This window comes from Pelobates fuscus, chromosome 9 (genome assembly GCF_036172605.1).
Source record: "Pelobates fuscus isolate aPelFus1 chromosome 9, aPelFus1.pri, whole genome shotgun sequence".
In the NCBI taxonomy this organism is placed as follows: Eukaryota; Metazoa; Chordata; class Amphibia; order Anura; family Pelobatidae; genus Pelobates; species Pelobates fuscus.
In genome coordinates, this window is record NC_086325.1 from 12,436,573 (window position 1) to 12,451,226 (window position 14,654).

At 40.0% G+C, this 14,654-nt stretch overlaps 1 protein-coding gene across 1 annotated transcript in view; it reads right to left on the bottom strand.

Annotated features, from left to right (window-relative positions):
• Positions 1-3,180: 3,180 nt before the first annotated feature.
• The window catches only part of LOC134573445 (cytochrome P450 2B1-like), a 45,534-nt gene continuing 34,060 nt past the window's right edge, over positions 3,181-14,654 (bottom strand). The window contains exons 5-10 of the mRNA XM_063433210.1: positions 14,374-14,534; positions 7,019-7,195; positions 5,768-5,906; positions 4,934-5,121; positions 4,692-4,833; positions 3,181-3,362 (exon numbers count right to left, since the gene is read on the bottom strand). Coding sequence (XP_063289280.1) covers positions 3,181-3,362; positions 4,692-4,833; positions 4,934-5,121; positions 5,768-5,906; positions 7,019-7,195; positions 14,374-14,534 — 989 coding nt within the window. The remainder of the gene's footprint in view (positions 3,363-4,691; positions 4,834-4,933; positions 5,122-5,767; positions 5,907-7,018; positions 7,196-14,373; positions 14,535-14,654) is intronic.

The following is a 14,654-nucleotide window of genomic DNA, read 5'->3' on the forward strand; positions in this document are numbered from 1 at the left end:
CATGCAACAACAGCAGGAATAAGCCAAGAAAGAAGGACACACAGGCCCTTAATTAGTACAGTTGACTTTCCTTTCCTCTTTTCCTTCCCCCCCCCTTTTTTTTCCATTTCCTTTTTCCCATTTCATTCCTTTCCACCTTTCTGCATTGTTTCCCTCTATCATTCGTTTTGTTTGCAATGTAGCCACGCAGGGCCATTTTGTAATTAACCAATGTACTCTTAAATGTGCCAATCTGAGACAGTGCGTCAAAGAGGGTTACATACATAACATATACAACTCAGAAATTTACAAATAAGAACTAAAAAATAAAGGTGATAAGAGTAAGGCTCAGCTTCTGAGTCGTGGTTTGGAGTATAATCTTATGAGCCACATGGGACAAGGTAAAGTTATATGGGCCGCTTGAACCTGTACACCTCTCTTACTCACAGTGATAGTCATTAAGCCATTAACTGGTAGTAGTACTCCCTAGCGCCCTCCCCACTGGGCATGATGTTTACCTGTTCCAGTATTGGGTGCTTGGACCACGTGTGGCCCATACACGGAATGGCAGCAAGCAGTATGTCGAGATAGAGCTTTGGCCCCTATACTGCCTGGACTGGTGACTCGAGCCCTCCCTCCCCACCCACACTCCCCTCTGGTGTACCTTCCCTTTCTCCCCCCTGGGGTCCCGACCGATGTCCATATGTCAGCAGTCCCTGGAAGTCCATATGTTCATATAAGTATGAGAGCGATCTTGTGCCGCAAACATCAGTTCCTCCAGTAGTCGGAGGTTCTCCATCTTATCAAACCATACTGTCAAGGGAGGGGGTATATCTTGTTTCCAGAACAGAGGCAGCACTTGTTTTGCGGTATTCAATATTTTAACCTCCAGGGAATTCTTGTATGCCATTGTTGGCGTGGTCGGTCGGAAAGGGGGCAGGTTGATCTTTTCAGTTTTTATAAAAATTGATTAAAACAACTCATAAGAGACTTACACCAACCAGCGTCTTGACATAATCTCAGTGAATATAATTTGCCAGGATTGCAAGAGGTATTCCCATTCCTCCAAACTTCTTAATTCCTAGAAATAGGAAAATACGAGAGATGCAGAGAGCCAGGAAAAGAGTTACATCTCCTGAGTAATGCATTGTGGATACGTTCTCCAAAGTATTCCAAAATGTTTCTGAGTTTGTCAATATCTGTGTGGAGACTGAACTAAGCACATCCAATTATCACTTTATAGATCGATTGTCAAACATTATGAGCAAACAGTAAATATTAAAGATATTAAAATCATAATGACACAATAATTCACATAATAAGCTAATCTTGACCAAATCTTGTATATCGGTTTCATTCAATCACATTTAGCATCTGACAGAGGAGATTGAGTTAATGGGAAGAGAGATGGCAGGGAAGGAAGAGTGAATAAAACAATAAATGGCAGGGAGAGAAAAGTGAATGAAAAGTGAGATGGCCGGGAGAAATGGTAGAAAGAAGGATAGTATATATTGGAGGAGACAAAAGGAAAAGAGAATGAAAGTAAAACAGGTGGCAGGAGAGGGAGATAAAACACAGATAGCCATGTCAGAGCGAGTGAAAATCAGAAAAATGAATGAATGAAATGGTAGAGGAGACAGATTGAATAAAAAGCTGGGTGTCAACGATGGAAGATGTTAACACGTGAAATTATGAGATTATGTATTTATTTTTAATTCAAAAATCCAACAAATGTTACAAATACAGCAATTTACATATAAAATATATATATATATATATATATATATATATATATAATAACCTGGGGCCCCCACACACCCACAGGGACTATTTCTGACCTGCCAGATTACATTATCTATGTAGACACACAATGAATTTCAATGAGGAGGTTATAGAGGGCACAGAACAAATAAATAGAAGACATGTTGGGATGGAGAGTGGATGACAAGAGATGGTGGCAGAAAAGTAACAGAATGAAAAGGAAAGATAGGAGGAGAGGAAATAAAGAAGAGAGTGGGTTGTTCATTAAAAGGAGAGAATGGCATGAATGAAGAGAGAATGAAAATGAAAGATATGAGGAGAGGTAATAAAGAATGGAGATTTCATTAAGAGATATGAGGGGAGGCAGAGTGAATCAACAAGGGAGACAGAAGGCGCAGGCAGAATATAATTTATATATTAAACAGTTTTATGAAATATTACTAGTGATCATGGTGTGTGAATAAAACATTGCTTGGATTGGCCAGCATAGGCACTCTGTATTCTTCTATATCTCCCTTCTGCGTCTCCATCAGACCCAGTAACAATGTTTGCCGAGCGCCATACGCCATCTATACCAAGATAATGCACCAGAACTATACAAGTATCCACTATCATCTGTGCTATTTGGATACTTGACAAAACAATGAACATTTGGCATCATGGATAGAAAATATGCCGTAATAAAAAGATTTACTAGTGTAATTATAGCACCTTCAATGGTACAGCGGTATACCCCATGCTTTAATGCTGCTTCTGACCCTGGAGATGCTATGGACTGTAAAGATGGCTCGTCCGGCCAAGAATAAGATACAGTTAATATTTTTATTTTATAGAGCACAGTTTTCCTATAAATCACATCATTTATTTACCTAATGATCATCACCAAAATAAAATAATTTTGGACTACTAAAAATGTTATTTAATTCATTTATTTATTTACACAATTGATTTGCCGAACCACATTTTCAGCCATGCACAAGTCTTGTTGAAATGAAATACTCAATGTATATACATTCATACAGTGACTAAATACAAGACTTCCCCACACACATTATACGATATTCATTCACACACCTACAGTAACACTGACACAGTACACAATCTGTATTTATACATTTACTCTGATAAGAGACCAACACATGCTATACACATTAATCTTAATGTATCAGAAAGCTTTATATCTCTAAATCTTACTTTAAGAAGCCCATTGCTGCATTAATCCAGAGGACACGTATTGTTCTCACCCTGCCTTACATTGTTTTATTATGAGTACATATAAGGAGAGATACTAACATGCTAATTACTAAAGTTAGATTTAAAGGTGAATCTAACATCAACAACATTCTGAGAACATTTGCTAAATAAGTATCATGAATTAGGTCGAACAAACTGTGAGAGAACAGTATGAGTCTTTTTCCCCCTAAAATGTGACAGGTAATTTTAACGAGGCTCAGCATATAGCATGTAGGGTTTGGGAAAGTTCCCCAGTACGGTCGTTATAGGGTCAATATCGATGGCATCGAGCGATAGAGGAGACGTCAGAGTGAAGTTTTGCAGGATGGATGTGAAAATTAAGAACATTTCCATGTGAGCCAAACTCTCCCCAAGACAATTTCTTTTACCTAAAGAAGTAGAAGAGGCATGTCTTTATCAGTAGCCATCCGAGTATCAGGGAGCAGACGACAGTGTTACACAATACATTTATTTAAAGGATCAATTTACTAAAGTCCAAACAGCCCCTTATTGAATGAGGGAAAGTCATTTGGTAACATATGGGGAATTCGAATTGCAAAAATGAGCGAAAATGGCCCCTTCCCACTGGTCCCCTCTATTCCCCACCAGCGGACATCAGGTGGTGACTGAATGTCAATAGTGACCAGCTCCTACTCAAGGACAGGAAGCCCCATCCCAGTTTCAGAAAGTAGAGCTAAGTGTTCCACAATATATATCATCTGAAGGCCAGGTGTTCATACAGTGCGGCAAAGAACGTAAACTCATACGGGGTAACAGGAAATATCACATACAGATTGTTAGCACCCATTTACTTGATGTATTTACCTAGTGCCAGGGAAAGACTGACAACACTCTGGGTACCAAGTCAAAATTAGGCCTTTGATCAATGGAAGACCAATGACAAATTTGTAATTGCTACTGTAACCAATGTAATGTTGGCTTTGCATGGAGTCTAATGAATATACACATGCCATTCAGAACCCACTGCAATAAGATTTTAAAAAATGTTTGTTTGTTTTTTTTAAAAATCTGCATTTCAAAATAGATTACTTGGGAGAGGACTAATTTATTGATATGGAAATCTGAGCTACTATTTGATCTGAAAAATCAGTTTAACTGTGTGTTAGAAAAAAAATGGTCTCTGGAATCTTGTTATGGTGTTCTTCTTTCCTTTAATTGTTCTCTATATCCCCTCACAACTCTCTCTCCTCCCTTAAGTCTCTGTGAAAATCAAGCCAGAAATAATTACGCAGATCAGGTATTTTGGGCATTGGAGTAAAAAATTATTCTGACATGCTTAATTTCTTAAATCCTGCTTGTTTTCCTAAGCCATGCCCAGCCTTATTGGCCCCATTTGTCTGTCTGAGTGTCAGACTTTCTCTTCCCCTGTGATAGTCATGCTGTAGTGGTGAATTCTTCCAGCTCCCCCCCCCCCCCCCCCTCTCCACATGGCACAAGCACCCCTGTAATCCCTGTGGCTGCTGCTTTTACTAGTTCCAAATGTCCCCCTATTCCTGTTTGCCACAGCCCACTGTTCCAGGTTCCTAATGCTGGGTCACCAGTTACATGCCACCATGTACCCCACATCGACAGCCCCATTCTGAATATTTCCCCTCAATTCCCTATATCGAGCTGCTTCTAAGCTGAGTAAGTCAGCACTAGTAAATATTATTGCATGAAAATGAGAGATGATACATTGTACTCCCGTTAAAACTCACCAGCAGCAAACACCAGAAATGCCTCACTCTTCTTAAACCGTCCATCTTCATCTAGAAAGTTCTCAGGATTGAAAGATTCTGGGTTTGGAAAGAAATCTGGATCTTTGTGAGCAGAGCTCAAGAAAAGGTAAACATCGGTTCCCTGAAAATAAGGAAAAACAAAAAAATGAATACAAAAAAGATTCTGTCACGAGTATTTTGTGCATGGAATGAAGGGTGCCTGATGCACCTCCTGTACAAACCTTAGGAATATTGTAACCATAAAATTCTGTGTCCTCTGTCATCCTACGCGGCATGCTAAATGGTACTAGGTCATTGTATCTGAGGAACTCATGGATCACTGCCTCTGTATAAGGCATCATTGCCTTGTCCTGGTATGTAGGACAGCGATCTCTGCCTATTACGCGATCAATCTCCTCATGGACTTTTTCTGTTAAAAAAAATAGCTTTAAGTTCTTAAAGGGCAAATATTAAAATACATAAATCTGAGATAATTCTGTCACAACAGTAGTTCCATGGATCAATGAATAATTTAATTACAAATAATAGAATTTGCACAAGGGACTCTTCCCTCAAGACAACTAAATCTCAATGACGTTGCTTTGACCTCTGGAGCTCCTGGGCAAAGTCTTATCTTAAGGTGTTAAATGGTTTTCAAACAGTTTAACACTTAAGGTGTTTCCCTGATGCACGTATCTCTGCTGTCCAGTCCATTCTCTGCCCGGCCACTGTGTTGAGCAGGGATGAAAGTAGCTGACAAGCTTTGGGAGCTGATGATTGACTAAGAGTGTGAACTGATGCTATCAGCCTATCACTGGCTGCCCAGTTTAATCCAGTCAAGGAGTGACAGCAAGCACATAGGAATAAGATAAAGAAATATAGAAAATTAAAACACAAATTACAGTTCAGGAAATACGTCTAAATTACATTTGTTTATTTTTTAATGGAATTTTTGTTTTTTAAATGTGCAATTTTAATTCCTTTGATATTTATGTAAATGATGAAAATATTTTCTCTGAAGAGCTTATATGATATCTACATATTCCCAGGATGATAGCTTTTAGCAGAAGCAATACCTTGGATATCAGGATATTTGAGAATAAGCAGAAACCCATAGGTCAATGTTGTACTGGTGGTTTCCATCCCAGCGAAGAAGATCTGGAGAGTGCTACAGATCAAGTTGTCCATGTTGAATTCTGTGTTGGGATTCCGTTCCTAGATACATTTATAAAGACTTTGTTAAGTTAGAAGATTAATATTTAGGTTACATACACCATTGTGAGGGAATGCCTCTCAACATGCTTAGTTTTCAAAGCCAGGTTATCCATTAGGCAGACTCCTTGGGTCCAGGCTGGGAAAGAGGCCTAGTGGGCTCATGTCTGCACCCGGATTTCCAAATTTGGCTGTAAGGGGTTCCTCTTTGAACTGGCAGGGAGATCAAAATATCTCATTGCTTGGCTCTAAACCATTTCACTTCATTGAGGGAGTGTTGTGTCTGGTCCACTATCAGGGGGAAACCACTTTAAAAGATCCCTCGTGATTCACCGGCACTTTTCAATGACTGTGCTTTGAGTCATTTACTGTGTGCCAGACCACAAAGGAGCTTATTAAATTGGTACAGACCACAATACTTCCCCCACCAGACCACCAGGGATTGCTCTCCACTCGGCAAGCAGGAAAAGATAAGCAGGAGGGGTGTAAACGTATAACAAAGTCACACTCAGCACTCCCGCCCCCCCCCCCCCTGCCCCCCCATACAACTATACACAACAATCAGCCACTACTCACACTCACAAAGGAAACCCATGGCTTCCAGAGGGTGCCCCAATCTGGCAGACAGCCTGGAACCTTGAGCACCATTAAACCGCCTCTGTTATTTTCAGTGACCTTACTGGAGGTAACATTCCACCTGGGATATGTAGTTTATATAATGTAAAAATCCACTTTTTTTTGTTTGCTCTGATTTTTTATTTTTATTTTTACAGCTGTAATGTAATAATTTCCCTAGCTTTCTAAAATGTGAAAATAATTAGTGGGGTACAAACAACACAAAGACAATCCAACCTTGTAATCAGTAATGCCCATCAGAATCTATGTTTCACATGTTTTAATGATTCTGTATATTATTAATATTATTGAGGCACCGACACAATCGGCAGCACTGTACAATATGCAGACTAACTGACATGGATTTGCAATAAGACGAGACGAGCTGGACGCACAGGAGCAGAATGTGTTAAGGAATATGAGACAATCTTCACGTTGTCTGCTGTGTGTTTGTGAGAAAATGTGTCCAGATTTAGGCTTTTGGTCTTACGATGTTCTACCTTTTGTATCTTCAGAAGGAAAGCATCAATGTAATCTCGAGGGCAGTTGACGTCCAATGTCTTCTGGTTTAATTCAACTCTCTTCCTTACGAAGGAGACAATATCTTCCATGTGATTGAAGATTTTTTTATGCGTACCAGGTAAATATTTCATTATTCCAGGAATTACATTTGATAGCTAGAAATATAAAGCACAGATTCAACAGAACATTTTATATACTAAGAGGGAATTTCTAAATGTCTCTGGATGTTTTCCAACGAGTAATGTCAAAATTGATTAATTTTAATGGAAAGACTAGTTTCTCTAAATTTGTATGTGTATATTCAGCTCAGATACCACTGTAGAATTAACAAAGTGGAAATAAAATTGCTGTCCGGGGCTGCTGATATTGGGGCAGGATTGATGCCTCTGTTAACTTGTCATGAATATAAACATCCAAAAACCTTATTTCCTCTCTGGTAAATGTCAGAATGATTCAGATTATTGAATTATTAACTGACCGACCAATAGAAAAGCAAAACTGGTAAGAAAAAAAGAAAAACATAATCAGGGTCCGTAGAAACCTGAAGCTAGGCCTCCTGGGACAGTAGGGATAAGGAGTAGTTACGACCCACCTTAAGACATACCAAATTCATACCATCAATTTGGAGCAGTGATAGGTTGAGAATGCTCAGCTGATACCCTTGCAGGGTTATTTATTACAGGGACACAATAGTGTTATAAATACAAAACTGTATTCCTATCACTATAGTGTACCTCTGCGCCACCCCTAAACCCACCATAAAATCAGCAAGAGAATGTATATTCTCTTGATTGAGACGCTACACACCAGATCCTAGTTGTGGTCACAATATCTGACCACAACTAGGATCTGGTGTGTAGCGCCTCAATCAAGAGAAAATACATTCTAATCTTCTTCACTCCAGTTAACACCTACATACAGAGTTCTTCTCTGGAAGTAGGAAGTTACAATTAATTTCATGAACTTCAATCACCTTACAATTTTATTCAGAGAAATTAGTATAAAGTGGGAAACTCCAGGAATGTAATAATGTGAATCCAGTATACAATTTGGTCAAGAAAAAAACCTTTTTAAGTAATTTAATCCATCATAATATAGAAGACAAAAAAAAATTGGAATTTAGGTAATAAAACATATATAAAAAATAAAATCGTTGCACATAAATAAAAAATAAAAAATAAAAAATAAATAAGTAAAAAATCGAAAAATTATAAGAAGCACACCAAGTCGAAATCAACATTCAAGCCCTTAGGTTGCATGGTTTGGAGTTTATCTATCCAAAAACCCTCCCTTCTTGTTCGATGACAGTGAAAGATAACCTATGTGGGTCAAATGATGGACATTGATTGCAATGACAAGTGACTGAATGTGTATGTAAACGTCTTCTAATGTTATTAGAATGTTCAAGGAAACACACCTTTGATGGTCTACCTATTCTTCCAACTTATTGTGCAGCGCACCCACAAGTTAGCTGGGTGGGTTTATATTAATAAAGGCCAAAAAATGTACTGTATAGTACCCCCAAAAAGCCAAAGTGTACCTCACATACACCAATACAATATACAAAAAAACAAATAAATCTATACAACTCCAAAAAAGTAGGAGTATAGATTAAAATGGGGTAGCATACAAATATGGAGGAAATACAACCTGTACATTACAGGGGATGATCTCTGGTAAATCTAGAAAATTTAAAAAATCACACAATAGTGAAGTATGCAGAGAAATATGTGACTCGATCCTGGAGGTAGAGAACTTACAAGAGTCACTGATGATCTGTGCTTATCTCCCCTTTCTTTCGGGGTAATATACAGGTTGTATTTCCTCCATATTTGTATGCTACCCCATTTTAATCTATACTCCTACTTTTTTGGAGTTGTATAGATTTATTTGTTTTTTTTTGTATATTATATTAATAAAGGGACACTCCAGGCTCCCACACACGTTACATGCACTGTGTAGGTTAGGTTACAGTTATACTGGGTGGGTTTATATTATTAATGGGACACTCCAGGCTCCCACACACGTTATATGCACTGTGTAGGTTAGGTTACAGTTAGTTATACTGGGTGGGTTTATATTATTAAAGGGACACTCCAGGCTCCCACACACATTAGATGCACTGTGTAGGTTAGGTTACAGTTAGTTATACTGCGTGGGTTTATATTATTAAAGGGACACTCCAGGCTCCCACACACGTTAGGTGCACTGTGTAGGTTAGGTTACAGTTAGTTATACTGGGTGGGTTAATATTATTAAAGGGACACTCCAGGCTCCAGCACACGTTAGATGCACTGTGTAGGTTAGGTTACAGTTAGTTATACTGGGTGGGTTTATATTAATAAAGGGACACTCCAGGCTCCCACACACGTTAGGTGCACTGTGTAGGTTAGGTTACAGTTAGTTATACTGGGTGGGTTTATATTATTAAAGGGACACTCCAGGCTCCCACACACGTTAGGTGCACTGTGTAGGTTAGGTTATAGTTAGTTATACTGGGTGGGTTTATATCATTAAGGAACACTCCAGGCTCCCACACACGTTAGATGCACTGTGTAGGTTAGGATACAGTTAGTTATACTGGGTGGGTTTATATTATTAAAGGAACACTCCAGGCTCCCACACACGTTAGATGCACTGTGTAGGTTAGGTTACAGTTAGTTATACTGGGTGGGTTTATATTATTAAAGGGACACTCCAGGCTCCCACACACGTTAGGTGCACTGTGTAGGTTAGGTTACAGTTATACTGGGTGGGTTTATATTATTAAAGGGACACTCCAGGCTCCCACACACGTTAGATGCACTGTGTAGGTTAGGTTACAGTTAGTTATACTGGGTGGGTTTATATTATTAAAGGGACACTCCAGGCTCCCACACACGTTAGATGCACTGTGTAGGTTAGGTTACAGTTAGTTATACTGGGTGGGTTTATATTATTAAAGGGACACTCCAGGCTCCCACACACGTTAGATGCACTGTGTAGGTTAGGTTACAGTTAGTTATACTGGGTGGGTTTATATTATTAAAGGGACACTCCAGGCTCCCACACACGTTAGATGCACTGTGTAGGTTAGATTACAGTTAGTTATACTGGGTGGGTTTATATTATTAAAGGGACACTCCAGGCTCCCACACACGTTAGGTGCACTGTGTAGGTTAGGTTACAGTTATACTGGGTGGGTTTATATTATTAAAGGGACACTCCAGGCTCCCACACACTTTAGATGCACTGTGTAGGTTAGGTTACAGTTAGTTATACTGGGTGGGTTTATATTATTAAAGGGACACTCCAGGCTCCCACACAAGTTAGATGCACTGTGTTGGTTAGGTTACAGTTAGTTATACTGGGTGGGTTTATATTATTAAAGGGACACTCCAGGCTCCCACACACGTTAGATGCACTGTGTAGGTTAGGTTACAGTTAGTTATACTGGGTGGGTTTATATTATTAAAGGGACACTCCAGGCTCCCACACACGTTAGATGCACTGTGTAAGTTAGGTTACAGTTAGTTATACTGGGTGGGTTTATATTATTAAAGGGACACTCCAGGCTCCCACACACGTTAGGTGCACTGTGTAGGTTAGGTTACAGTTATACTGGGTGGGTTTATATTATTAAAGGGACACTCCAGGCTCCCACACACGTTAGGTGCACTGTGTAGGATAGGTTACAGTTAGTTATACTGGGTGGATTTATATTATTAAAAGGACACTCCAGGCTCCCACACGTTAGGTGCACTGTGTAGGTTAGGTTACAGTTAGTTATACTGGGTGGGTTTATATTAATAAAGGGACACTCCAGGCTCCCACACACGTTAGGTGCACTGTGTAGGTTAGGTTACAGTTAGTTATACTGGGTGGGTTTATATTAATAAAGGGACACTCCAGGCTCCCACACACGTTAGGTGCACTGTGTAGGTTAGGTTACAGTTAGTTATACTGGGTGGGTTTATATTATTAAAGGGACACTCCAGGCTCCCACACACGTTAGGTGCACTGTGTAGGTTAGGTTATAGTTAGTTATACTGGGTGGGTTTATATCATTAAGGAACACTCCAGGCTCCCACACACGTTAGATGCACTGTGTAGGTTAGGATACAGTTAGTTATACTGGGTGGGTTTATATTATTAAAGGAACACTCCAGGCTCCCACACACGTTAGGTGCACTGTGTAGGTTAGGTTACAGTTATACTGCGTGGGTTTATATTATTAAAGGGACACTCCAGGCTCCCACACACGTTAGATGCACTGTGTAGGTTAGGTTACAGTTAGTTATACTGGGTGGGTTTATATTATTAAAGGGACACTCCAGGCTCCCACACACATTAGATGCACTGTGTAGGTTAGGTTACAGTTAGTTATACTGCGTGGGTTTATATTATTAAAGGGACACTCCAGGCTCCCACACACGTTAGGTGCACTGTGTAGGTTAGGTTACAGTTAGTTATACTGGGTGGGTTAATATTATTAAAGGGACACTCCAGGCTCCAGCACACGTTAGATGCACTGTGTAGGTTAGGTTACAGTTAGTTATACTGGGTGGGTTTATATTAATAAAGGGACACTCCAGGCTCCCACACACGTTAGGTGCACTGTGTAGGTTAGGTTACAGTTAGTTATACTGGGTGGGTTTATATTATTAAAGGGACACTCCAGGCTCCCACACACGTTAGATGCACTGTGTAGGTTAGGTTACAGTTAGTTATACTGGGTGGGTTTATATTATTAAAGGGACACTCCAGGCTCCCACACACGTTAGATGCACTGTGTAGGTTAGGTTACAGTTAGTTATACTGGGTGGGTTTATATTATTAAAGGGACACTCCAGGCTCCCACACACGTTAGGTGCACTGTGTAGGTTAGGTTACAGTTATACTGGGTGGGTTTATATTATTAAAGGGACACTCCAGGCTCCCACACACTTTAGATGCACTGTGTAGGTTAGGTTACAGTTAGTTATACTGGGTGGGTTTATATTATTAAAGGGACACTCCAGGCTCCCACACAAGTTAGATGCACTGTGTTGGTTAGGTTACAGTTAGTTATACTGGGTGGGTTTATATTATTAAAGGGACACTCCAGGCTCCCACACACGTTAGATGCACTGTGTAGGTTAGGTTACAGTTAGTTATACTGGGTGGGTTTATATTATTAAAGGGACACTCCAGGCTCCCACACACGTTAGATGCACTGTGTAAGTTAGGTTACAGTTAGTTATACTGGGTGGGTTTATATTATTAAAGGGACACTCCAGGCTCCCACACACGTTAGGTGCACTGTGTAGGTTAGGTTACAGTTATACTGGGTGGGTTTATATTATTAAAGGGACACTCCAGGCTCCCACACACGTTAGGTGCACTGTGTAGGATAGGTTACAGTTAGTTATACTGGGTGGATTTATATTATTAAAGGGACACTCCAGGCTCCCACACGTTAGGTGCACTGTGTAGGTTAGGTTACAGTTAGTTATACTGGGTGGGTTTATATTATTAAAGGGACACTCCAGGCTCCCACACACATTAGGTGCACTGTGTAGGTTAGGTTACAGTTAGTTATACTGGGTGGGTTTATATTATTAAAGGGACACTTCAGGATCCCACACATGTTAGTTGCACTGTGTAGGTTAGGTTACAGTTAGTTATACTGGGTGGGTTTATATTATTAAAGGGACACTCCAGGCTCCCACACACGTTAGTTGCACTGTGCAGGTTAGGTTACAGTTAGTTATACTGGGTGGGTTTATATTATTAAAGGGACACTCCAGGCTCCCACACACGTTAGGTGCACTGTGTAGGTTAGGTTACAGTTATACTGGGTGGGTTTATATTATTAAAGGGACACTCAAGGCTCCCACACACGTTAGATGCACTATGTAGGTTAGGTTACAGTTATACTGGGTGGGTTTATATTATTAAAGGGACACTCCAGGCTCCCACACACGTTAGGTGCAGTGTGTAGGTTAGGTTACAGTTAGTTATACTGGGTGGGTTTATATTATTAAAGGGACACTCCAGACTCCCACACACGTTAGGTGCACTGTGTAGGTTAGGTTACAGTTAGTTATACTGGGTGGGTTTATATTATTAAAGGGACATTCCAGGCTCTCACACACATTAGATGCACTGTGTAGGTTAGGTTACAGTTAGTTATACTGGGTGGGTTTATATTATTAAAGGGACACTCCAGGCTCCCACACGTTAGGTGCACTGTGTAGGTTAGGTTACAGTTAGTTATACTGGGTGGGTTTATATTATTAAAGGGACACTCCAGGCTCCCACACACGTTAGATGCACTGTGTAGGTTAGGTTACAGTTAGTTATACTGGGTGGGTTTATATTATTAAAGGGACACTCCAGGCTCCCACACACGTTAGGTGCACTGTGTAGGTTAGGTTACAGTTATACTGGGTGGGTTTATATTATTAAAGGGACACTCCAGGCTCCCACACACGTTAGGTGCACTGTGTAGGTTAGGTTACAGTTAGTTATACTGGGTGGATTTATATTATTAAAGGGACACTTCAGGATCCCACACATGTTAGTTGCACTGTGTAGGTTAGGTTACAGTTAGTTATACTGGGTGGGTTTATATTATTAAAGGGACACTCCAGGCTCCCACACACGTTAGTTGCACTGTGCAGGTTAGGTTACAGTTAGTTATACTGGGTGGGTTTATATTATTAAAGGGACACTCCAGGCTCCCACACACGTTAGTTGCACTGTGCAGGTTAGGTTACAGTTAGTTATACTGGGTGGGTTTATATTATTAAAGGGACACTCCAGGCTCCCACACACGTTAGTTGCACTGTGAAGGTTAGGTTACAGTTATACGGGGTGGGTTTATATTATTAAAGGGTTTCTCCAAGCTCCCACACACGTTAGTTGCACTGTGCAGGTTAGGTTACAGTTAGTTATACTGGGTGGGTTTATATTATTAAAGGGACACTCCAGGGTCCCACACACGTTAGTTGCACTGTGCAGGTTAGGTTACAGTTAGTTATACTGGGTGGGTTTATATTATTAAAGGGACACACCAGGCTCCCACACACGTTAGTTGCACTGTGAAGGTTAGGTTACAGATAGTTATACTGGGTGGGTTTATATTATTGAAGGTACATGTTTTGTTCCATAAGAACACCCACTTACAAACCTATCAGTGCATCTCTGTGCTGTGAAAATGTTGGTGTGAAAACCAATATCTTTTGGGGACTATAAGATACCTACAAAGTGATGTGTTTTATTTAAATGTTACCTGAATAATGTATTTAAAAATAATGGATTATCTGCTGCTTAGAATATTCAGTTCAGGCTAATCGGACTGATTGCTTACCTTGCCAGATATAGCACTTAGAAGATAGAATGTTTCATGCATTGTACTAATCAATAACTTCAATTCTTCATCATCATATTCAAATCGTTGTCCAAATGTCAGGGAGCAAATTATATTGGTCGATGCTTGGGAAAGTATCCCAAAGGGATCAAACTCAGATCCTGCAACATACATAATGTATTGCTGAGAAAAAGCAGAATTTACTGCATAACTAGTGCAAAGATCGATATCAAAGTGTAGCACATGTGGAATATTAAAAGGCAGAGAAACTGTGCGTTTAT